This window comes from Bos taurus, chromosome 23, assembly GCF_002263795.3.
Source record: "Bos taurus isolate L1 Dominette 01449 registration number 42190680 breed Hereford chromosome 23, ARS-UCD2.0, whole genome shotgun sequence".
Taxonomy (NCBI): domain Eukaryota; kingdom Metazoa; phylum Chordata; class Mammalia; order Artiodactyla; family Bovidae; genus Bos; species Bos taurus.
In genome coordinates, this window is record NC_037350.1 from 8,457,074 (window position 1) to 8,481,588 (window position 24,515).

General features: G+C 44.2%; 1 protein-coding gene and 1 pseudogene across 2 annotated transcripts in view; both read right to left on the reverse strand.

The window, feature by feature from the left end:
* Window positions 1–11,455, reverse strand: part of NUDT3 (nudix hydrolase 3) — a 123,194-nt gene extending 111,739 nt beyond the window's left edge. For both annotated transcript variants that reach the window (XM_010818064.3, NM_001082466.2), the window contains exon 1: window positions 11,052–11,455. In XM_010818064.3, the coding sequence (XP_010816366.1) occupies window positions 11,052–11,150 (99 nt within the window). In that variant the 5' untranslated portion in view covers window positions 11,151–11,455. The remainder of the gene's footprint in view (window positions 1–11,051) is intronic.
* Window positions 11,456–23,851: 12,396 nt separating this feature from the next.
* LOC100296311 (cytochrome c oxidase subunit 5B, mitochondrial-like) lies at window positions 23,852–24,294 on the reverse strand (annotated as a pseudogene).
* Between the last annotated feature and the right edge of the window lie 221 nt (window positions 24,295–24,515).

Sequence of the window (24,515 nt, forward strand, 5' to 3'; positions counted from 1 at the left end):
TTATTAAGTGCATTTGGACAAAGCACACAAACACACATACTCTTCAGTTGAGTTCAGTCACTCAGTCGTGTCCGGCTCTTTGCGACCCCATGAATCGCAACACGCCAGGCCTCCCTGTCCATCATCAACTCCTGGAGTTCACTCAGACTCACGTCCATCTAGTCAGTGATGCCGTCCAGCCATCTCATCCTCTGTCGTCCCCTTCTCCTCTTGCCCCCAATCCCTCCTAGCATCAGAGTCTTTTCTGTGCCTCAAATACGTAACTAGACTCACAGGAACAGCCCGCTTCTGGTTAGCTGCACTAAGCAAGCAGCCGCAGAACACAACGTGAACAGTGAGACGTCAAAAAGAAAGTTTAAAAATCACTTCCTGTTTGTTTTGCCAATACTTTTGGTGCTCACATTTGAATATGGGTGTTTCATTCTAGTAATTTGTTTCTATTTCAAATTAAATCAGGTTACAGGGCAATCAGTCATACCTTCCCACACCCAGTTCTCCCTGTGAAGGAATGTTAGAAAGAGAGAGAGAGGTTAAAGGCCCGGTCTGTGAGAAGGGAAAAGAACAGTTTTCTTTCTTCCTGAGTAGGAAAAACCCAGCTCTTCCCTACTGTGCGCTTCTTCCCTGTGAGTCTCTACTGCTCACACAGAAGGCTTCTGATCACTAATGCTTGGCTCTGACGTCTAAGACTTCCAATCGGCAAATGTGTGTGGGGTTTTCCACACCAAGCCAAGTCTCTGCAATGCCAGCTGGGTGTCCCACAATTTAACTCAATTCTGCCACTATCCTCTCAGAGAAAGTGTCTACCTCTAGATCCCACAGGTTACGGTCTCAGTCCTACGAGACTGTCCCTGTCGCCCTTCAGATGGCAGTCCCCAGCACAGGTTATAACCTGTGCTTCTGACCAACCAGCTACAGATCAGAGGTGCCAATGACCCCTCTCCTTGGGTTCCTCCAGACCTCAGGGAAACACTTCCTTACATTTACAGTTAATGAAAGGACACAGGGGAACAGCCTGGTGAAGAAAGGTCCTGTCCGGTCAGAAGGGTCCTGCGTGCAGGAGGCTCTGCTCCCATGGAGTCTGGGCGCATCACCCTCCCCGTGTGGATGTGTCTGCCCACTGGAAGTTCTCCCAACCCCACAGAGGCTTCACCATATAGGCATGATCAAACATTTAACTCCACTTTCAGATTTTCTCCCTTCTCAAAAGAAGTGTGTGTGGGGGGGGTGGGCGGGGAGAGGGGTTTGCTGAAAATTTCAAGCTTCAAATCATGGCTTGGTCTTTCTGGTGACCAGTTCTCGTCCAAGAACCATTCAGGAGCCCACCCAGAGCTGCCTCGTTAGAAAAAGACACTCCTATCACACAGGTAATTACAAGTTTCAGGAGTCCTGTGTCAGGAACAGAAGTCAAGGACCAATATTAGAACAAGAGACACTCCTAGTGTTTTTGTCACTTTGGAAATTAGAAGAGTCTAAGGAGCTCTATGCCAGGAACCAGGAATAGAGATCAATATATACATTTTCTATCATCTCACAGTTTGTCTCAGGAGGAGCTGAAAAGCCACAACTCCACTCAGAATTCTCCCTCCTCCCCACTCCACAGCTGGGGACAAAGGGACACGGCTAAAGTGAACAGCTGCCTACCATACACCATCCTGAGAAGAAGAGACTATGGCTTAAAAGGTCAACTCTGAGTAGTCTAAAGAATGAGATTTCAGAAATCAGAAAATACACTCTGACCCACAGGACTGCTGAGCTGCTTTTAAGAAGCTTGAAGGGAAGTAGCTTCCATTTGACAGCACTCTCCTGACACACACAGCCCACTGACAACACATCCCCCTTTCGAAAGAGCTGATCTCTCTCTCTCGCTCTCTCTCTCTCACACACACACACACAGAGACAACCACTCGATTCCTAGAAGTTCCCCACTCTAGAAGGATCCCTGGCATTTAAGGTAAACAAACCTCAATAAAACTAGGTAAGTATTCAAAAATCATAGGTATTCTAGTGGCCTGGGTTCAAATACATTTCTAGGAAAAACTGGCAAACTTTTGCTCTATTAAAAAATGTCCTCCGACCTTTTCCTTGCAATGCACTGCAGTACTGACTTGTATAAGCTAACTACCTGACTTGTGTGCAACAGCCTACTATACACACACACACACACGTGCACACAGAAAACCTCTGAAAGAAGAATCAAGAGTGAGAAACAGGGTGGCTAGAGAAGATGGGTGGGAAAGAGATCCACCTTTCACTCCATATCCTTTGCAAGTTTTGAATTTTGTACTGTGTGCATAGCGTTACCTATTCAAGGTAGTCTTTCTGAGTAAGTTACCCTAAAAAGAGTGTAAAGAAACTTTAGGGTCTCTACTTCACTCCTTTCAGACCTATCTCTTGAAAAGACTACAGTATTTTATCTCTACCTGTACAATACGTAAATACACTGGTATTTTTGCTTATTTACTGGTATTTACATCAGATGCTTCACAAAAGCAATGGCTTCCATTCTGTCTTGTTCATGACAGTATCCAATCTGGAAGTAGGCACTCAATAAAAGCTTGTAGGACAAATGAATAAATAAATGAATAAATCTAAGAATGAACACCTGGATTTCCCTGGTGGTACAGTGGATAAGAATCCGCCTGCCAGTGAAGGAGACACGGGTTCAATCCCTGGTTTGGGAAGACTCCACATGCCATGGAGCAACTAAGCCTAAGAGCCCCAACTACTAAAACCCGTGCGCCTAGAGCCCACCTGCGACGAGAGAAGCCCCCACAATGAGAAGCCCGCACACCTGAAAGAAGGGTAGCCCCCACTCTGCGACTAGAGAAAGCCCGCCTGCAGCAACAAGACCCAGTGCAACCAAGGGTTAACTGATTAATTTAAAAAATGAACACCTTTTCCTATTCAAAAGGTTAGGAAGAAAAAGCTTCAAAAAGGCTGGGAAAAAGACTGAACACTCTTGAGGATCTATGTTACCTCAGCACAAAAATTCTCAAAATGGATTCAAGTTTTCCTGAGTGTTCAGAGTATTTTACGCAGAAACTCAGGTGCATATGTTTTATTACTAAATTTTAAGTTTGAACTTTATTTCCAAATTCAACTCCTTATTCTTCTTTTATCCATATATTATCTTTTTTTGTCCATGATGGTTTCTTTGTTCTGTTTCATGTTAACCACCATCAACCAATCCTTTAGATTCAGCACCCATAAACGTTACACCTTGTTTCTATTACTCTGACCTACATCAAGACAAAAGTGATGATGACAGGAAAATTTTATGAACATACCTACTAATCTTTATCTTCAAATTAACTACTTTAATATTCACAAAACTGCAGAATCCAAATTTGACATATGTTTGACAATGAACCACTATCAACAAGTCACTAAAACAGTATCACTACTTGATTATAGTTTGTTGGTGTGTTTATTTAATTGTTAATAAAACTTTCCCGGCTATCAGCAAAATGAAAATCCTTTTCCCTAGGCATCACTAGGGTTGGGGATCAGTACAGCATATCAAGTACCCAACACAAATCCTGTGAGATGGCACAGACTTTCAAGTTCAACATCTGAAAGAAATCCTAAATGTCCTATGATAGAACCATGCAAAGAGACTCTGAAAGGATTTACAACCAAATACACACACACCTTCTGTAAGCTGATACTCAAGAGTATCAGACACCTTGTCACTGGTGGTGGTTGGTTTAGCCGCGAAGTCATATACGACTCTTGTAACCCCATGGACTACAGCCTGCCAGGCTCCTCCACCCATGGGATTCTCCAGGCAAGAATACTGGAGTGGTTTGCCATTTCCTTCTCCAGGGGATCTTCCTGACCCAGGAATCGAACCCAGGTCTCCTACATCACAGGCAGATTTTTTACCGACTGAGCTACGAGGGAAGCCCACCTAGTCACAAAGGCTGGAAATAAAACAAGAGCTGGGAGACTTCTCTGAGACCTACCTATCAGCACTTTACTGGTAGACACTAGCATGTGGTATCTCTTGGTTATTTTCAGTTCCTCCACTAGACTGCAAGCTTCCTGAAAGTAGGGACTGCATGTTCACTCATTCATTCACTCACACAGTCAACAAATAATATTGAGCATCTACTACTATTCTAAGCACTGAGGACACAGGAGTGAATAAAAAAGATAAAAGAGACATATCCCTATCCTCAGGGACTAGCCTGAGATCAGGTGAGAGGAAACAGACAATACACAGAATGAATACACAGTATGTCTCGATGGTGATATGTGCTGCCAAGAAAAAAAGCGTTAACAGATGCACAACGGACTGCTGTTATCTTATACAGGGTGATCATTAAAGACCTGTCTGATCAATTTAACAAAGACCTCAGGTGAAGGAGGGAGCCACGGAGATACCACGGGGGAGAATCAGCACAGAAGCTAGAGGGCTGGAGAGTGGGGTGAGAGAGAGGGAGGGTCATGAGATGAGGTCAGAGCTATGGCAGGGGACCAGAGCACCAGAGCGCGGGTTTGCTGAGACAGACCACCACTGGAGCAGAGGAGTGACAGAATCTGACTTCTGTGTCAGAAGACTCACTCTACCACTGTAGCAGTGAGGACTAGAGGGGTAAGGGCACAAGTAGGGAGACCAGTCAGGAGGATAAAGTCATAATTCAGGCAAGAGGCAAGACGGGGTTAGGCCAAGATAGTGCAGTGGAGGGAATTCCCTGGCAGTCCTGTGGTTAGGATGCTGTCCTTCCACCGCAAGAGGCAGGGGTTCAATCCCTGGTTGGAGAACAAAGATCAAGCAAGCAGCGTGGCACAGAAAAAAAAAGAAAAGTGTGCTGAAGGAGTAAATAAACAAATGTGTTCAAACAAGAGCCTTGCCTTTTGCTACTATTTCTATTACTGTTTCAACTAAAGCAGATACACAACACTCTATTTATTGAAAAATGAGACTCACCCAAAAGCAAAAGATTAGGGCAAGAAGTAGAAAAGAATAATGAAGATCGCAGTACAATTTCAGACTAGAATCCACAACTTGGGCAGTCGGTATAAAAGGAGGTAATGGGAGAAACATCTAACTGACTAACTTGTGTTTACTAGGCAGGCACAAGGGAAAGCGTATGGGAATGCCCGCATGTGTGCGCACACGTACACACACACACACACACTCGCTCTCTCTCTCTCCCCCCTTCTCTCTCTCACACACACACACACACACAAAGCCTCAGGAAAGATGCAGAAACACAAGGATCAGAAATGTGCAGTCAGCTGGATCCATGCACTCGTGGTGACTCCAGAACAGTCCCCGAGATACGCTACAAAAGGACTCCCCAACCGGCCTGGGCTCCACTGGAAGCTCTTCACCATGGTTCTCACCCCTGATGAGTGCCACCTGAGCCTTACTGCCCACTCTAGAGCCTGGGGGAAGGTCCTTTCACCTGCTCCCCTGGGGGCATTTTTACTGACAAACACTCAGGCTACCAGAGTCTCCACTCACTGAGGGTCTTCAATGTCGGTCATCCCCTCACCCAACCTAGTGAGCTCAAAGATCTGAAGAAATGAGAACCAGGAACCCCATGCCAAGAGAGGCAGGGCTCCTGATGGAAAAGCTCAAAAAACAAAACTAAGACCTTTAAGAACAGTTTTGTTCTTTGTTTTTTAAAAGATATATATAGTGCTACACTCAATATGCCAGCAAATTTGGAAAACTCAGCAGTGGCCACAGGACTGGAAAAGGTCAGTTTTCATTCCAATCCCAAAGAAAGGCAATGCCAAAGAATGCTCAAACTACTGCACAATTGCACTCATCTCACATGCTAGTAAAGTAATGCTCAAAATTCTCCAAGCCAGGCTTCAGCAATACGTGAACCGTGAACTTCCTGATGTTCAATCTGGTTTTAGAAAAGGAAGAGGAACCAGAGATCAAATTGCCAACATCCACTGGATCATGGAAAAAGCAAAAGAGTTTCAGAAAAACATCTATTTCTGCTTTATTGACTATGCCAAAGCCTTTGACTGTGTGGATCACAATCAAATGTGGAAAATTCTGAAAGAAATGGGAATACCAGACCACCTGACCTGCCTCTTGAGAAATTTGTATGCAGGTCAGGAAGCAACAGTTAGAACTGGACATGGAATAACAGACTGGTTCCAAATAGGAAAAGGAGTACGTCAAGGCTGTATATTGTCACCCTGCTTATTTAACTTATATGCAGAGTACATCATGAGAAACGCTGGACTGGAAGAAACACAAACTGGAATCAAGATTGCCGGGAGAAATATCAATAACCTCAGATATGCAGATGACATCACCCTTATGGCAGAAAGTGAAGAGGAACTCAAAAGCCTCTTGATGAAAGTGAAAGTGGAAGAGTGAAAAAGTTGGCTTAAAGCTCAACATTCAGAAAATGAAGATCATGGCATCCAGTCCCATCACTTCTTGGGAAATAGATGGGGAAACAGTGTCAGACTTTATTTTTCTGGGCTCCAAATCACTGCAGATGGTGACTGCAGCCATGAAATTAAAAGACGCTTACTCCTTGGAAGGAAAGTTATGACCAGCCTAGATAGCATATTCAAAAGCAAAGACATTACTTTGCCAACAAAGGTTCATCTAGTCAAGGCTATGGTTTTTCCTGTGGTCATGTATGGATGTGAGAGTTGGACTGTGAAGAAGGCTGAGTGCCAAAGAATTGATGCTTTTGAACTGTGGTGTTGGAGAAGACTCTTGAGAGTCCCTTGCACTGCAAGGAGATCCAACCAGTCCATTCTGAAGGAGATCAGCCCTGGGATTTCTTTGGAAGGAATGATGCTAAAGCTGAAAGACCAGTACTTTGGCCACCTCGTGCAAAGAGCTGACTCATTGTAAAAGACTCTGATGCTGGGAGGGATTGGGGGCAAGAGGAGAGGGGGACGACAGAGGATGAGATGGCTGGATGGCATCACTGACTCGATGGACGTGAGTCTGAGTGAACTCTGAGAGTTGGTGATGGACAGGGAGGCCTGGCGTGCTGCGATTCATGAGGTCGCAAAGAGTCGGACACGACTGAGCGACTGATCTGATCTGATATATATATTTAATAAAAACAGTTTTAATGCACAAGGAAATCTGAGATGATCCAGTCAATACTTACCTTTCTGCCTCAGTAAAAAAGACCCCTGAGGAGCAACTTCAACTTTCCCAAGCACTGTGATGTCACCCCCATGTATAGTCAGTATCACTAGCCTTTCCAGGAGAGTATTTCACATTGCTAGATATTTCAACTGTCTAAAACGCCTGTGCCACACTCCCCTACCAGGCCAGGAAGGGCAGAGTACAAGCAAGCCCACCCCTAATATCTCTCCCTTTCTGTAATCAGAAAATGAAGAAAAGGAATGGGTGTAAGAGAGAAGATGTCACTGGAAGTGCTTTAGGAAGGCCCAGGGTGAATACCATGACAAAGATGAATGTCATAATACTCAATTTAGTGTAATAAAATCTTACTCAAGAAATATGTTTAAGTCTTCTGTAATGTTTATGATAAAATATTAATTGGAAAATATAGCAGATTAAAAATATAAACGCAGAAACTTTCCGGCAGTCCAGTGGTTAACACTCCATGCTCCCACTTCAGGGGCACAGGTTCCATCCCAGGTCAGGGAACTAAGAATCCACCATGATGCACAGCTTAAATAAGTAAGTAAACAAAGTATATTTATTTGCTAATCTTTGTCAGTCACAATGTAGTCGGTCCATGATCTTGACTGTGGGTCTACTGCTGAAATGCAAGTTGTCTTTCATATACTATGCCCACCATGTGTGACCTGTATTTTTCAGCTCTAGATTTTAAGAAGAAAAACAAAAACCTGAAAACATTCATGAAGTGATCTATATGCAGAGTCTGTCTGGACTTTTAAGACTTCTTTTCCATCTTTTTTAGTTTTCTAATCCATATTAATCGAGCAGCAATTTTTTTTTTAGTAACTTGAAATTATTGGATCATTCCAAAGCATTTGAAATATTTTTCACAAAACCATTCTTTTTGAACTCAAATTTCACCAACTGACGTCATATTTAATTACACTGCACAATTACAATTTTCAGTGTATTACAACCAATATATACAGATATAGAGATAAATACAATGCATATATTACAAAAAAAATAAATAAATACAGGGATCAATACAACTGGTTGGGAGGCCACATGGTCTGGAACCTGTCAGGACCAGCAGCTCACAGAGTAGAATCAAGTGCACAGTGTATCAAGTGGTTAAAGCAGAGGCTGGGCAAGAGACTGTCCACTGTACATCAGGTGCACTGTAAGAAATGTTAACTATCACCAACGCCCCAACCTAAAGGTTTTAATTTATCAAAATGTCACCATAATTAGTAAAACATCTACGGAGGGAAATTTTCCTGCTACTGATGCTTGTTTATCAACAGGAAAAGCAGACAGAGATTTGAAGGAAAGAGAACTCATTTTCATCATGTTGTTGAGTCTGCCCCTCCAGGCTTCCTGCCTGCCTGTCTCCTTTGTAACTGTATCACAGAGCCTGACATTTAATGAGTGCTCAATAAAGCTGCTCAGTAAACTTGCTGAATATGTTCACACACCCCAACCTGGATCAGTATCTCAGCTGCTATCACTGCTGGCCTATAAATAAAATTTTCTGGGGCTGGAGAAATGGAATGCTAGAAGGTTTGACTCATGGTCTATTATCTGCTAATATTTCCATCTTTTTCTTTACATTGTAAGTATGTTTCTTAACACTGATTAAATTTATAAATCAGGATCCTATTCATACTTACATTATTATTGTTTTAATGCTAATATTGATAGTATCCTGTAAATTATTCTATCTTGATTAAAGCCATTAGTGCTCATTAAAAAATAAAATTGGGTTGAATGTCCTATTGCGTTTGAATTTCACATTCCCACAATGCGTGGCAGCTAATGCTTCCAGTTTCTGGCACTACTACTGAGAACATAAAAGTTCTCCTGGAACTAACAAATTACTTCCCTTCCAACACAATTATATAATCTGAGAATTGAATGGCACCCTAGAGATTATTCCGTGGTCCAAAATCCCTCCCAATTAAGGGTTCCAATCAAAAACCACTCAACTTTTTGGGACAACGAGGGATGTTTATCTTTACATCCCATGTTACAGAATGCTGCACCGATATAGTAGGCTCTTAATACATATTAAACAAATCTAAAACACACCCCTTTCATTAATTTTATTCTTCCTAGGCTTTAGCTGTATTATCTACTGAATCTGTAATTAAAGATTTGCATGAATCTTCTGCTCATTAACCAATGTTCAGAAAGAAATTCAGTAGAGGAAACTTCATGATCAGTCAAATGTTTTAACATCAATGCTGCTTGTACCGTTGCATAATAAGCCTTTAACAGAAAACAGAAAACCAAGTCTTCATTACTTTGCTTATGATCCATAAGGGGTTTCCAATTTATCCAAAATATTCACATGTTCTCAATTCCTTATGATTTATTTAACATGTAAAGTCTTGTCATTCATACAATTATATACCCTTCTACTTATAATTGGGGTTCCCACAGATTTAACCATATTACTGCAGTAAGACATGTTATTATGCTAATTAGTTTTCCCTCCAATTAACAGCCTGTGATCCCGTCTGATTTCCCACAATACGACATGATAATGGAGAGAACAAAGCCTCTGGGGCAGTAAACATCACCATTTTACTTTATGCAAGTATGTATCCCAAAACAGTACACAATTTACAGCAAGGCACTGCCTAGCAGCTATTACAATGCATCGGTTTTGAGTACTTTTACAATATACATTTCCAAATCTAGTTTCCTACTGTTTTGCTGAAAGGGAACACACAAAATCTCTCAACAGAACAATTACAGTGCTTTTATTAACTTTTTTTTTTCCCACGCAATAAATTTCCACTTCCTCCTAAATATCTCTGGACAGCAACTTCTGGCAACCCATCTGTCTTTCATCACAGCTTCTTTTCATAACTAACGGGTCAAGTTCTTTTCTCTCCATTTCAACACGATGTACTGTACTTGCAGCACTGCCACGATAGCCCACTGCTGCATGCTGAAATACAGCATATTGAATTTCACTGTCCTTCATTGTTTCCAGTTTAACTGCCATTTTACCACCATACACACGAGAGGAATGCGTTCCCACAGGCATCTTATGAATTTCCAAAGCAGCTATTCTTTGAGGATTTACAAAAAAACATTTGCCTTCTCTGAATTCCCTTTATTACCAGAGAAACGGCTTTGAGGAGTTTCGAGATTTTTTTTTATTATATGCAAAAAGAAACTGATTCTAAGCATTTCTATTTTGCAAGCAAATTTAATCCTAAAGATCTTCCTAGGGCAATGGAGGAACATCCGGGCAAAGATTCTTAAAAGACCGATTTTGGCTTTCCCAATTAAAATGAAAAAATTTTCAACCCACAAAGATTATCTTATCAAATTGTCCTTTCCTCTCAGGCTTACACCATATGGGCTACCCAGCGCAGTGGAAAATAAACAACTGGCTTTGGCTTTTGCACAACGCCCTAAATCTTCCTAAAACTCCCCCCACCGCCTCGGGCTCCCAGACGTACATAATCCCTCGGCAAACCCCGAACCTGCCAATGAAGTGGTTGCTTTCTCCGCCACAAAGGGCCGGCCCCGCGCCGCGTGCACGGCGGCTCCTGCACACACACATGTGCCGGGCTGGCCTGACACAAGCGCGGGGCTGCCCTCCCCGGACCCCAAGCCGCAGGCCCGACCCGAACGCCGCGCGCTCTCCCCGGCCACCGCCTTCTGCCCTCCGCCCCTCTCTCCTCAGTGACAGGATGCCCGCTCGCGAGTGCCCGGCCGCGAGCTGCCGTCCCCGTCGGCCCGAACCTCAGACCCACTTCCCCTCCGCCCACCGTCCTCGTCCCTTTCCCCCTCGCCCTCGCCTCAGGAAATTTCGTCGGAACTTCACTCGGGCCGAACCGAGCGGCCGGGCCCGGGCCGCGCCCCCCACCCCCCACCCCGCGCCTCAGTCCGAGGTGACCACCGACCCCGGAGACCCCCGGCCGGCCCCGCGCCTCACCTCCTCCTCACTCTCGCTGCGGAAACACAGGCACGCGGCCCGCTTCTTGTAGCCGTCGCCGTCATAGGTGCGGGTCTGGTTCGACTTGAGCTTCATCATCCTCCGGGCCCGAGTTGGGGGGTGCGGCGCGGGTCTCGGGAGTCGAGGGTGGGGAGCCCGCTCCGGACGGCCGCGCGCGCGCGCGCGCCCCCGGCTCGGCCAAGGGAAGCAGGGAGGGGGAGCCGCTACTGCGCTACACGGCTCCGCCGCTGGCTCGCCGCGGCCGCCTCATTCCCCTCGGCCGAGGCCCCGCTCCGCCGCCGCCGTCACGGCTGCCGTCGCCGCCGCCGCCGCGGCCGCCGCCCCCTCTGCCGCCGCCACCCCCGACGACGACCGCGCCGCCATCTTGGGCGCGCTACGTCAGCGGCGTAAGGCCGCGCCGGCCTGCGGGACGGCCGCGCGCTCGCAGCGCCTGCCGCGTTCGGGAATCGCGCCCTCCCAGTCCGCGCGGCGTAAACGAGCGTCTGGGATGAGAGGGCGCCGCGGTTCGACGCAGCCACTACGCCAGTAGCGTAGGGGCGGGGACTGGGAGCCGCTCTAGGAGGAAGCGGAGGGGAAGAGGGTGCGGGTGCTGGGCTTCCCCGCTCCGCTAAGGAGGCGGAAGCGAGAATTTGCCCAAGGTCACGCCGCCTGGTCCTTGGCCTTGCCCATCCATCAGGGAGCGAGTGAGAGAGAAGGTCTAGAGGTAAAAAGTAGGATGCAGTTAAACGTAATGGAGAGTGCAACCCGAGATGCCTGGAATTAAGCACTGCACAGAAACGGGGCAGAAGGTGGTGCGCATTGCATTGACATCCAGGATCTCTGACAAGTCTATGGGCTGGGTCATGTAGTTCACTGAAAGGACAGGTGTTTTATCTTACATCTCTTTATCGTGCAAAAAGGCAAATGCTTCATCTTTAGGTATACAGGAGGGCTAGAAAGGAGTGAGGAAGACAGTGTGCAAATCATAAGGCATCATCATTTGGGCAGTAAAAGAGGATATACTGTGGATGTCAAATAGATTCTCCAGGGAAGGACATACAGCCAGACGCCCTCCAGCAAGGTAGAAGGAGTGTGACTTGTGAAAGTTCTTAATAGCCCACACCGAAAGTAGTCCATGTGGATGCCCCGGAGGTTCTGAAAATCCTGTGTGGGATTTGTTTGTGAACTGCTTATTACCTTCCCCCGCCTTTTTTTTTTTCTTTTTTTGAATTTGTATGTATTTAGCATAGTCCAACCCACTCCAGTGTTCTTACCTGGAGAATCCCAGGGACGGGGGAGCCTGGTGGGCTGCCGTCTATGGGGTCGCACAGAGTCGAACACGACTGAAATGACTTAGCAGCAGCAGCATAGTCCGAAAAGATCAGGATTTGAAGCCAAACAAACCTAAGTTGGAATTCATTTACATAATTTATACGCCTCTAAAATAGAAATAAATGCATTTGACACCTGGCACATAGTAGTCACACAATACATTGTAACTACAAACATACCTCGATTTATTTCACTTTGTTTTTGTCTTTTTACAAATTGACGGACTGTGGCAATCCTGCATTGAGCAACTTTTTTCCAACAGTATTTGCTCACTTGTCTCTGTGTCACATTTTGGTAATTCTTAAAATACTGCAAGTTTTTCATTATACTATGATCAGTGATCTTTGAAGTTACTGCCATAACTTGCTGAAGGCTCGGATGATGGTTTGCATTTGTTAGTGATGAGGTTTTTCCTTTTTTTGGTTGTAGTGGGTCTTCATTGCTGCTCACAGGCTTTCTCTAATTGCAGTTAGCAGGGGCTACTCTATTGTTGCAGAGCACAATGCTTCCCTGGTGGCTCAGATGGTAAAGAATCTGCCCGCAATGTGGGAGACCTGGGTTTGATGCTTGGGTTGGGAAGATCCCCTGGATAAGAGAATGGCTACTCACTCCAGTATTCTGGCCTGGAGAATTCCATGGACTGAAAGAGACACAACTGAATGACTTTCACTTTTTCTTGTTGCACAGCACAGGCTCTAGAGCTTGGGCTCAGTAGTTGTGGCTCATGGGCTTGGTAACCCCGTGGCATGTGGGATCTTCCTGGAGGAGGGATCGAACCTGGTCGATGTCCCTTGCATTGCAAGGTGGATTCTTAACCACTGGACCACCAGGGAAGCCCATGAAGTACCTTTAAATTAAGGTATATGCATTGTTTTTTAGACATAATGCTCTTGCACACTTAATAGATTATAGTATAAACATTTGCCTTAGGAAAACAAAAGTTCCTGTGACTTTTGCAATATTTGCAATCTTGCAAAATTGTTTTATTGCAATATTTGCTTTATTGCATGGCCTGAAACTGAACCAGCAATATCTCCAAGGTATGCCTGTAATGTTATTGGCATTTCACTAAGCCCTGGACACAGAAGATATGGAATTTCAGTTAGTTGTAGTTAATCTTCACAGATTAACAGAATTCCCCCAATACTGGTCATTTTGGTTGTCTTTCTAGCTTCTTCCTCTGCCATTTTGTCTCTATTTTTTAAATATTTATCTATTTGGGTGCCTCAGGTAACATGTGGGCTTCTCATTGTGCTATATAGGCTCAGTAGTTTGTGGCATGCAGCTTAGTTGCCCCATGGCATGAAGGATCTTAGTTCCCTGACCAGGGTTTGAACCTGACCAGGAATCAAACCCATGTCTCTTGCATTAGAAGGCACATTCTTAACCACAGGACCATGAGGGAAGTCCCAAACACCCCAATTTTTAAAAATGGAACATGTAATTGAACAGATACTTGACAAAATAAGACCCAAAAATTCCCAAGGAACACACAGAAAAGTGCTTAAGATCACTATTATTAGGTAACTATAAAATTACAATGAGATACAACGTCACACTCATTAGAATGAATAAAATCAAAAAGACTTGCAACACTAAATGTTGGCTAGGATGTGAGCAACTGAAACTCTGATACAATGGTCCTGTGCCAGTTGTACAATGAAACACCACTCTGAAGAAACTTTTAGAAAATTCTTACTAAGTTAGACCTAACCTATGACCCAGCAATTCCATTCCTAGGCATTTACTCAATAGAAGTGAAGATAAATGTCCACAAAAAATTACGTAAGAATGTTTATGGCAGCCTTATTTGTAATAACACCAAACTGGAAGTAGCCCACGTGTCATAAGGAAAATAGATAAATGATGGTATATTCGTGCAATTGAATACTACTCAATCATAAAACAGATTACTGACACATGCAGTAATATGGATGAATTCCAAAAACATTATAAGTGAAAGAAGCTTCTCATTTTGAAAAGTTTATGTTGGGAACTCCTTGGCAGTCAGTCCAGTGGTTAGGACTTTGGGCTTTCACTGCAGAGGCTCAGGTTTTGATCCCTGGTTGGGAAACCAGGATCCCACAAGCCATGCAGTATGGCAAAAAAAAAAAAAAAAAAGTGTATATAATATATATATATATATCTCCATTTCTATAAAATATAAATACAGACCAAACTAATCCGTGATAGAAATCTGATAGTGGTTGTAGGAGGGCTGAGGAAGGAATTGTCTGGAAAAGGGCAGAAAAAACATCCTGGGGGTATAAAAATGTTTTATGTCCTGTTTTAGGCAGCAATTATACAGGAGTATACAACTGTGAGAACTCATTGAACTGAATATCTAAAATCTGTGCATTTTATTGTATGTTCATTATGTTTTAATTTAAAAGGTTAAAAATCAGTGATTTTTAATATCCTAGGAGAAAACAATGAGAAAATCAAATTAAACACAATTCCATTTAAAATACCATAAGAATCCTTAGGAATAAATTTAACAAAACATTTTGCATTAAACATTATAAAGCATTGTTGAGAGAGTCTGAAGAAGATCTAAATGAATGGAGAGATAAACCATATTAATCCACTGAAAGATTTGAGAGTGTTAAGAAGTTAATCCTCCCCAACTTGATCTGTATATTCAAAGCAATCCCAATCAAAGTCATGCCCACATTGTAATCCCCAGACTTTACACAGAAAAGGGGACCCTCCAGATGTGATTAAGGATCTCAAGATGGGGACATTAGCCTGCATTATCTGGGTGGGTCCAAAATAATCAAAAGTGTCCTTAGAAGGGAAGGAAGGAGACAGGAGAGTCAGAGACAGAGAAGATGATGTGATGACAGCGGTAGAGGTCAGGGGGAAAGAGACTTAAAGATGCTGGTTTTAAGATGTTGGAGGGGGCCATAGAATGCCAGTGGCCTCCAGAAGCTAGAAAAAACAAGAAAAGAGATTGTCCCCAAAGCAGCCAGAGGAACAACTCTCCTGACCCGTTTAGGACTTCTGACCCCTGGAACAGTTAAGATATTAACAATAAATTTGTGTTGTTGTTTTTCTTTTTTTGGCTATGCCTTATGGCATATGGAATCTTAGTTCCCTCACCAGGGGTCCTCCCCTACGTTGGGAGCGTGGAATCTTAACCACTGGACCACCAGGGAAGTCCCTAAATTTGTGCTGTTTTAGACCCCTAAATCGGAGAAGGCAGTGGCACCCCACTCCAGTACTCTTGCCTGGAAAATCCCATGGACAGAGGAGCCTGGTAGGCTGCAGTCCATGGGGTCGCGAAGAGTCAGATGCAACTGAGCGACTTCCTTTTCACTTTTCATTTTCATGCATTGGAGAAGGAAATGGCAACCCACTCCAGTGTTCTTGCCTGGAAAATCCCAGGGACAAGGGAGCTTGGTGGGCTGCCATCTATGGGGTCGCACAGAGTCAGACACAACTGAAGTGACTTAGCAGCAGCAGCAAACCTCTAAATATGTGTGGATTTGTTATAGCAGCAATAGGAAATGAATACACCTGGCAAAAAATGAAAACATATGTCCACAAAAAGACTTGTACAAAATGTTCACAGCAGCTTTAATTCATAATAGCCAAACAACACAGATGTCCATCTGTGATGCAGGGGCATTCGGGGGTGGTGTGGGAAGGGGTGGGGAGGTGGATTAACTAAAAAGAGACATAAGAGAATTTTAGGAGAAAGTGAAAAGTTCTCATCTTGATAGGGGTGTCAGTGCCCTCCAGGCCAAAACCAAGCATATACCAGTAGTTGAACGACCTGGGATTTTTGCTTCTTGCAGTGATGGAGAACACATACCAGGGAGGAGCCTAGGGTGTCTCAGGTGTTAAAAACCACTTAGGTTAGGTGATTTGGGGCAGGTTTTAAAGAAACAGGGCTTTGTTCTGGATTGGATGCTGTAGGGAAGCAGGGTAATTCTATGATTGGGTATCTTAAAAAAATCTTTCCTAGAAGGAGGGAGGAATGAACATGGCTAAAGTCATAACTGGTAGAGAGGCAGTCTCTCCTATCAGCTAGGAGAGAGGTGTGCTTTGTATTTACTGGTTTACTGTGAACTTGTTTTTCTCTGTGCTTAGACAAGATTATAAGGGCTTCCCTCATAGCTCAGTCGGTAAAGAATCTGCCTGCAGTGCAGGAGACCTGGGTTCGATTCCTGCGTCGGGAAGATCCCCTGGAGAAGGAAATGGCAATTCACTCCAGTATTCTTGCCTGGAAAATCCCGTGGACAGAGGAGCCTGGCAGACTACAGTCCATGGGGTTTCAAGAGTCGGACACGACTTAGCGACTAAACCACCACCACCACAGACACGATTATAAAGTTTTTTGACTTTGAGTCACAGTGTCACCTTCTCTGATGCTGATGTTTGATGACATTGTTTATATCCAACAGGAGAGTGACTTGGCCTCACTGTGAGTGCCAGGCAACTTCCAGCATGCCAAAGCCTGCCTGTAAGGGTCAGGCCAATTCCTGGATGTCAGGGGCTGCTTTTCTCTTTCTCAGGCAAGTGAGTTACATGGTTGGATCCATTTGTCAAAGGGGTAGAGTTAGGATTTGTATATTACATTGTCAGTTGGTCTGCAAATGCTCTATAAAGAAAATAAAAATGAATAAGTTGTAGTACATCCACACAGTTGAATACTACTCAGCAATAGAAAGGAAGAAACTACCTATACAGGCAACATCATAGATGAATCTCAGAGCCATATGCTGAGCAAAGTAAGTCAGACACAAAGGAGGATGTACTGTGTGGTTCCAGTGTTCTTTAATATGTGTGTGTGTGTGTGTGTGTGTGTGTGTATTTATATGACTGTACCAAGTTTTAGTTGCAGCTTGTGGGATCTAGTTCCCTGACCAGGGGTTGAACCCGGACCCTCTGCATTGGGTGCATGAAGTCTTAGCCACTGGACCACCAGGGAAGTGCTCTGGTTCCAGTTTGCTGATATTCTGGGGAAGATACAATTATGAAGAGAGTGTTGACCACACAGGGGCAGCACAGCGGACCTTTTTACAGTGATGGAAAGGTACTATAGCTTTGCTGTGGTGGTGATTACATGCCTGTGCTTACTCGCTCAGTCATGTCTGACCCTTTGCAACCCTCTAGACTGTAGCCCACCAGGCTCCTCTGTCCATGGGGATTCTCCAGGCAAGAATACTGGAATGGGTTGCCATGCCCTCCTCCAGGGGATTTTCCCAACCCAGTGATCGAACCCAGGTCCCCAGCATTGCAGGAGGATTCTTTACCATCTGAGCCACCAGAGAAGCCCAAGAATACTGAAGTGGGTAACCTTTCCTTTCTCTAGGGGAACTTCATGACCCAGGAATTGAACCGGGGTCTCCTGCATTGCAGGCAGATTCATTACCTGCTGAGCTACCCAGGAAGCCTGGTTACATGCCTATGTTTATCAAAACTCAGAACTGTATCCCTGAAAAGGGTGAATTTTACTGCATGTAAACTTGACTAAAAAATTACCAAGTTAGGGGTAAGTGAGTAACAGAAGCAGAAGATATTAAGAAGAGGTGGCAAGAATACACAGAAGAGCGGTACAAAAAAGATCTTCACGACTCAGATAATCATGATGGTGTGATCACTGACCTAGAGCCAGACATCCTGGAATGTGAAGTTAAGTGGGCCTTAGAAAGCATCACTACAAACAAAGCTAGTGGAGGTGATGGAATTCCAGTTGAACTATTTAAAATCCTGAAAGATGATGCTGTGAAAGTGCTCCACTCAATATGCCAGCAAATTTGGAAAACTCAGCAGTGGCCACAGGACTGGAAAAGGTCAGTTTTCATTCCAATCCCAAAGAAAGGCAATGCCAAAGAATGCTCAAACTACCGCACAATTGCACTCATCTCACACGCTAGTAAAGTAATGCTCAAAATTCTCCAAGCCAGGCTTCAGCAATATGTGAACCGTGAACTTCCTGATGTTCAAGCTGGTTTTAGAAAAGGCAGAGGAACCAGAGATCAAATTGCCAACATCCACTGGATCATGGGAAAAGCAAGAGAGTTCCAGAAAAACATCTACTTCTGCTTTATTGACTATGCCAAAGCCTTTGACTGTGTGGATCAATAAATCGTGGAAAATTCTGAAAGAGATGGGAATACCAGACCACCTGCCTCTTGAGAAATCTGTATGCAGGTCAGGAAGCAACAGTTAGAACTGGACATGGAACAACAGACTGGTTCCAAATAGGAAAAGGAGTACGTCAAGGCTGTATATTGTCACCCTGCTTATTTAACTTATATGCAGAGTACATCATGAGAAACGCTGGACTGGAAGAAGCACAAGCTGGAATCAAGATTGCCGGGAGAAATCTCAATAACCTCAGATATGCAGATGACACCACCCTTATGGCAGAAAGTGAAGAGGAACTCAAAAGCCTCTTGATGAAAGTGAAAGTAGAGAGTGAAAAAGTTGGCTTAAAGCTCAACATTCAGAAAACGAAGGTCATGGCATCCGGTCCCATCACTTCATGGGAAATAGAGGGGGAAACAGTGGAAACAGTGGAAACAGTGGCAGACTATTTTTCTGAGCTCCAAAATCACTGAAGATGGTAACTGCAGCCATGAAATTAAAAGATGCTTACTCTTTGGAAGGAAAGTTATGACCAACCTAGATAGCATATTCAAAAGCAGAGACATTACTTTGCCAACAAAGGTCCATCTAGTCAAGGCTATGGTTTTTCCTGTGGTCATGTATGGATGTGAGAGTTGGCCTGTGAAGAAGGCTGAGCACCTAAGAATTGATGCTTTTGAACTGTGGTGTTGGAGAAGACTCTTGAGAGGCCCTTGGACTGCAAGGAGATCCAACCAGTCCATTCTGAAGGAGATCAGCCCTGGGGTTTCTTTGGAGGCAATGATGCTGAAGCTGAAACTCCAGTACTTTGGCCACCTCATGCGAAGAGCTGACTTGATTGGAAAAGACTCTGATGCTGGGAGGGATTGGGGGCAGGAGGAGAAGGGGACAACAGAGAATGAGATGGCTGGATGGCATCACTGACTCAATGGACATGAGTCTGAGTGAACTCCGGGAGTTTGTGATGGACAGGGAGGCCTGGCGTGCTGCGATTCATGGGGTCGCAAAGAGTTGGACACGACTGAGTGACTGAACTGAACTGATCTGAGTATAGGGATTGATGTAACAAGTGTGGCAGATTGTTGACTGTTGAAGCTTGGTGGTGCGTATATGGTAGCTTATTACACTTTTGTGTTTATATTTGAAATTTTCCATATTTTTTTATTTTAATGGAAAGGGGAATCTCTGTGTGATGATGGCAAAGATGTCAGAGTCAATGACTGTTCATCCCTCTCCCTTCCAGTCTGCCTTCCTGTACTCTCTTTGCATATTGATGAGCTGGTGACCCTAGATTCTCAAACTGACCTCCTGCCTCTCATGCACTGAAATAAACTAGAACCATTTACTTTGACATTTCTTGCTGGTCCTCTTCAGAAATTTTTAATACCATTTGATTTGTGACTTTTACAAGTTTTGCTCCATTTTGAGGTCTCTTAATTCCCTCAGCTTGGGGATCCTCTCCCATTTAATATGTATTTGTATGTATTATCTTTCCTCTAATATGTATTTTTAAAGATGCCCTTCTCCTCACAATGGCCTCTTTGATATGTCAGTAAACCATGCAGAGCTTATTTTTTTTAAGTGGCTGTTCTTTTGGATTTGTGCCATGCATTTATCACGGGCTTCCAATAAAGCACTTTTAATAGACATGGGCTCCAGGCTTTCTACGGGTTGTAACTTTTTCAACAGTCCCTTTCAGTTCTCCCCCTGCTAATGCCCTCATTCTGTCGCAGATTCCCTTTCTAAAACCGAGCAATCCAATGATGGATTTCCCCCCTCCCTTTCCCGTTAGCGAGCTGAATGTGTATTGTGGTCACTATTGACTGCATGGCTTACCCGTGACCACTCAGTGCCCCAGTGCAGTCAGTGCGCAGACCTAGATTCCGTTTACAGTTTCCTGCAGTGGGGTTTTAAGTATTAATATTTGCCAAGCATCCGGCACTGCTGGCTACACCAATCCTCACCATTACGTTATTAACTACTCAACTATCAATCAACAGGATAAGACCCCAACTTTCAAACCTATTAGAGTGGCTAAAATAAAAAGACCAAACAGCCCAAGTTTCGGTGAAGATGAAAGCAATTCAAAGTCATGTGCTACCAGTGGGAAATGTAAAATGGTGCAGCCGCTTGGGAAAACAGTTTAGCCATTCCTCAAAATGTTACAAAGTTGCTAGGTGGTCTAGCAACTCCATCCCTAGGTATGTACCCAAGAGATGTAAAACTATGTGTCCTCACAAAGGAACATGAGTGTTCACTGTAGCTTTAGTCACAATTCCCAAAGGCCCACTAACAGGTGAATGGATTAAAAACGGTGCTGTGTCCCTACAATGGAATACTGCTGCTGCTGCTGCTGCTGCTAAGTCGCTTCAGTCGTGTCCGACTCTGTGCGACCCCATAGACGGCAGCCCACCAGGCTCCCCCATCCCTGGGATTCTCCAGGCAAGAACACTGGAGTGGGTTGCCATTTCCTTCTCCGATGCATGAAAGGGAAAAGTGAAAGTGAAGTCGCTCAGTCGTGTCCGACTCTTAGCGACCCCATGGTCTGCAGCCTACCAGGCTCCTTCGTCCATGGGATTTTCCAGGCAAGAGTACTGGAGTGGGGTGCCATTGCCTTCTCCTACTTTGCAACAAAAAGGAACTTGATACCAGGCAATGACTGTGATGAATCTCAATGTGGCTAAGAAGCCAGCCTATAAAAAAGTGCATATTGTATAATCCCATCTTTATAAAACTCTAGAAAATGCAAACTAACCTATATTGACAGAAAGCATATCAGGCACAAAGGCTGGGGATGGGGCGAGGGATTACCAGTCATTATTTTGATTTCATGGGCTTATACATATGTCAAAATTTATCAGACTGTACCTGATGAACTGTGGAATGAGGTTCATGACATTGTACAGGAGACAGGGATCAATACCATCCCCATGGAAAAGAAATGCAAAAAAGCAAAATGGCTGTCTGGGGAGGCCTTACAAATAGCTGTGAAAAGAAGAGAAGCGAAAAGCAAAGGAGAAAATGAAAGATAAGCATCTGAATGCAGAGTTCCAAAGAATAGCAAGAAGAGATAAGAAAGCCTTCCTCAGCAATCAGTGCAAAGAAATAGAGGAAAACAACAGAATGGGAAAGACTAGAGATCTCTTCAAAAAATTAGAGATAACCAAGGGAACATTTCATGCAAAGATGGGCTCGATAAAGGACAGAAATGGTATGGACCTAACAGAAGCAGAAGATATTAAGAAGAGGTGGCAAGAATACACAGAAGAACTATACAAAAAAGATTTTCATGACCCAGATAATCATAATGGTGTGATCACTCACCTAGAGCCAGACATCCTGGAATGTGAAGTCAAGTGGGCCTTAGAAAGCATCACTACAAACAAAGCTAGTGGAGGTGATGGAATTCCAGTTGAACTATTTAAAATCCTGAAAGATGATGCTGTGAAAGTGCTCCACTCAATATGCCAGCAAATTTGGAACACTCAGCAGTGGCCACAGGACTGGAAAAGATCAGTTTTCATTCCAATCCCAAAGAAAGGCAATGCCAAAGAATGCTCAAACTACCGCACAATTGCACTCATCTCACATGCTAGTAAAGTAATGCTCAAAATTCTCCAACCCAGGCTTCAGCAATACGTGAACCGTGAACTTCCTGATGTTCAAGCTGGATTTAGAAAAGGCAGAGGAACCAGAGATCAAATTGCCAACAGCCCCTGGATCATGGAAAAAGCAAGAGAGTTCCAGAAAAACATCTATTTCTGCTTTATTGGCTATGCCAAAGCCTTTGACTGTGTGGATCACAATCAAATGTGGAAAATTCTGAAAGACATGGGAATACCAGACCACCTGACCTGCCTCTTGAGAAATCTGTATGCAGGTCAGGAAGCAACAGTTAGAACTGGACATGGAACAACAGACTGATTCCAAATAGGAAAAAGAGTACGTCAAGGCTGTATATTGTCACCCTGCTTATTTAACTTATATGCAGAGTACATCATGAGAAACGCTGGACTGGAAGAAGCACAAGCTGGAATCAAGATTGCCGGGAGAAATCTCAATAACCTCAGATATGCAGATGACACCACCCTTATGGCAGAAAGTGAAGAGGAACTCAAAAGCCTCTTGATGAAAGTGAAAGTAGAGAGTGAAAAAGTTGGCTTAAAGCTCAACATTCAGAAAACGAAGGTCATGGCATCCGGTCCCATCACTTCATGGGAAATAGAGGGGGAAACAGTGGAAACAGTGTCAGACTTTATTTTTTGGGGCTCCAAAATCACTGCAGATGGTGACTGCAGCCATGAAATTAAAAGACGCTTACTCTTTGGAAGGAAAGTTATGACCAACCTAGATAGCATATTCAAAAGCAGAGACATTACTTTGCCAACAAAGGTCCGTCTAGTCAAGGCTATGGTTTTTCCTGTGGTTAAGTATGGATGTGAGAGTTGGACTATGAAGAAGGCTGAGCGCCGAAGAATTGATGCTTTTGAACTGTGGTGTTGGAGAAGACTCTTGAGAGATCCAACCAGTCCATTCTTTTTGTTTTTTTTTTGCAACCAGTCCATTCTGAAGGAGATCAGCCCTGGGATTTCATTGGAAGGACTGATTCTAAAGCTGAAACTCCAGTACTTTGGCCACTTCATGCAAAGAGTTGACACATTGGAAAAGACTCTGATGCTGGGAGGGATTGGGGGCAGGAGGAGAAGGGGACGACAGAGGATGAGATGGCTGGATGGCATCACTGACTCAATGGACATGAGTCTGAGTGATCTCCGGGAGTTGGTGATGGACAGGGAGGCCTGGCGTGCTGCAATTCATGGGATCACAAGGAGTCGGACACGACTGTGGGACTGGACTGAACTGAACTGAACTGACAGTCTAAATAAAGGCATATCTCATTTATCAGTCAGTCAGTCAGTCAGTTTAGTCGCGCAGTCGTGTCTGACTCTTTTCGACCCCATGAATCACAGCACGCCATACCTCCCTGTCCATGACCAACTCCTGGAGTTCACTCAAACTCACATCCATCACAGATACTGAGTTTTTTTTTTTATAAATTGAGGGTTGGTGGCAACCATGCATCAAGCAAGTCTATATCTGCCATTTTTAATTTTTATTACTATTTAAAAAAAATTTTACTTGGCTGCACCAGGTCTTAGTTATGGTACTTAGTTGTGGCAGGTAGGATCTAGGTCCCTGTCCAAGGATTGAACCTGGGCCCCTTGCACTGGGAGCGCCACGTCTTAGCCACTGGACCACCAGGGAAGTCATAGTGCCATTTTTTTAATTAATTTTTTTTTTTTTTTATGGGAGGAGAAGCCAATGTATTATGGCTAGTCTTTACTGGAAAGAAGGAATTCCACATCATATTCTGAGTGCATTAGTGTAATGCTCAGTGGGCCAACTGGTGTGGCACCAGCTTGTAATGGGTTCCACAGCTGGGGCATTGCTGGGCCTCGCCTTTGTGCAGCCAGAACCAGATGACAGTACTGTTGTCGTCTTCACAGATGCAGCCCACTGTCCGCTTGTTGGTGATGGAGGGGACTAAATTAGGATCTTCCTTGGTACATTAGGGTCTTCCTTGGTACCTGAGGTTGCCTTTGGGGCAAGCATATTGTATGGGTCCTGTCCCTTGCGAGCAGCCAGCATGACCTCCCTCTCTAGCCCAGTCGCCTGCTCTTCATCAGTAGGAGCACCACCTCCAGACGCCATAGAGCGCACCACGGAGACTCCATTTGGACCCCGGGCTCTCAGGGCCTGGGAGGCCAAAACTCCAGCTCCATGGAGTAACCTTGACGCCATCACGCCCACTACAAACACCAGCACTTCCAGCTTTAAAGTAATTTTTATTGGAGTATAGTTGCTTTACAATAGTCATATTAGTTTCCATTGTACAGCAAAGTAAATCAGCTGTATGTATACATATAACCATTTTTTTTCAGATTTCCTTCCCATTTAGGTCACCACAGAGCACTGAGTCCCCTGTGCTCTACAGTAGGTTCTCATTAGTTATTTTATACGCAGTATCAGTGG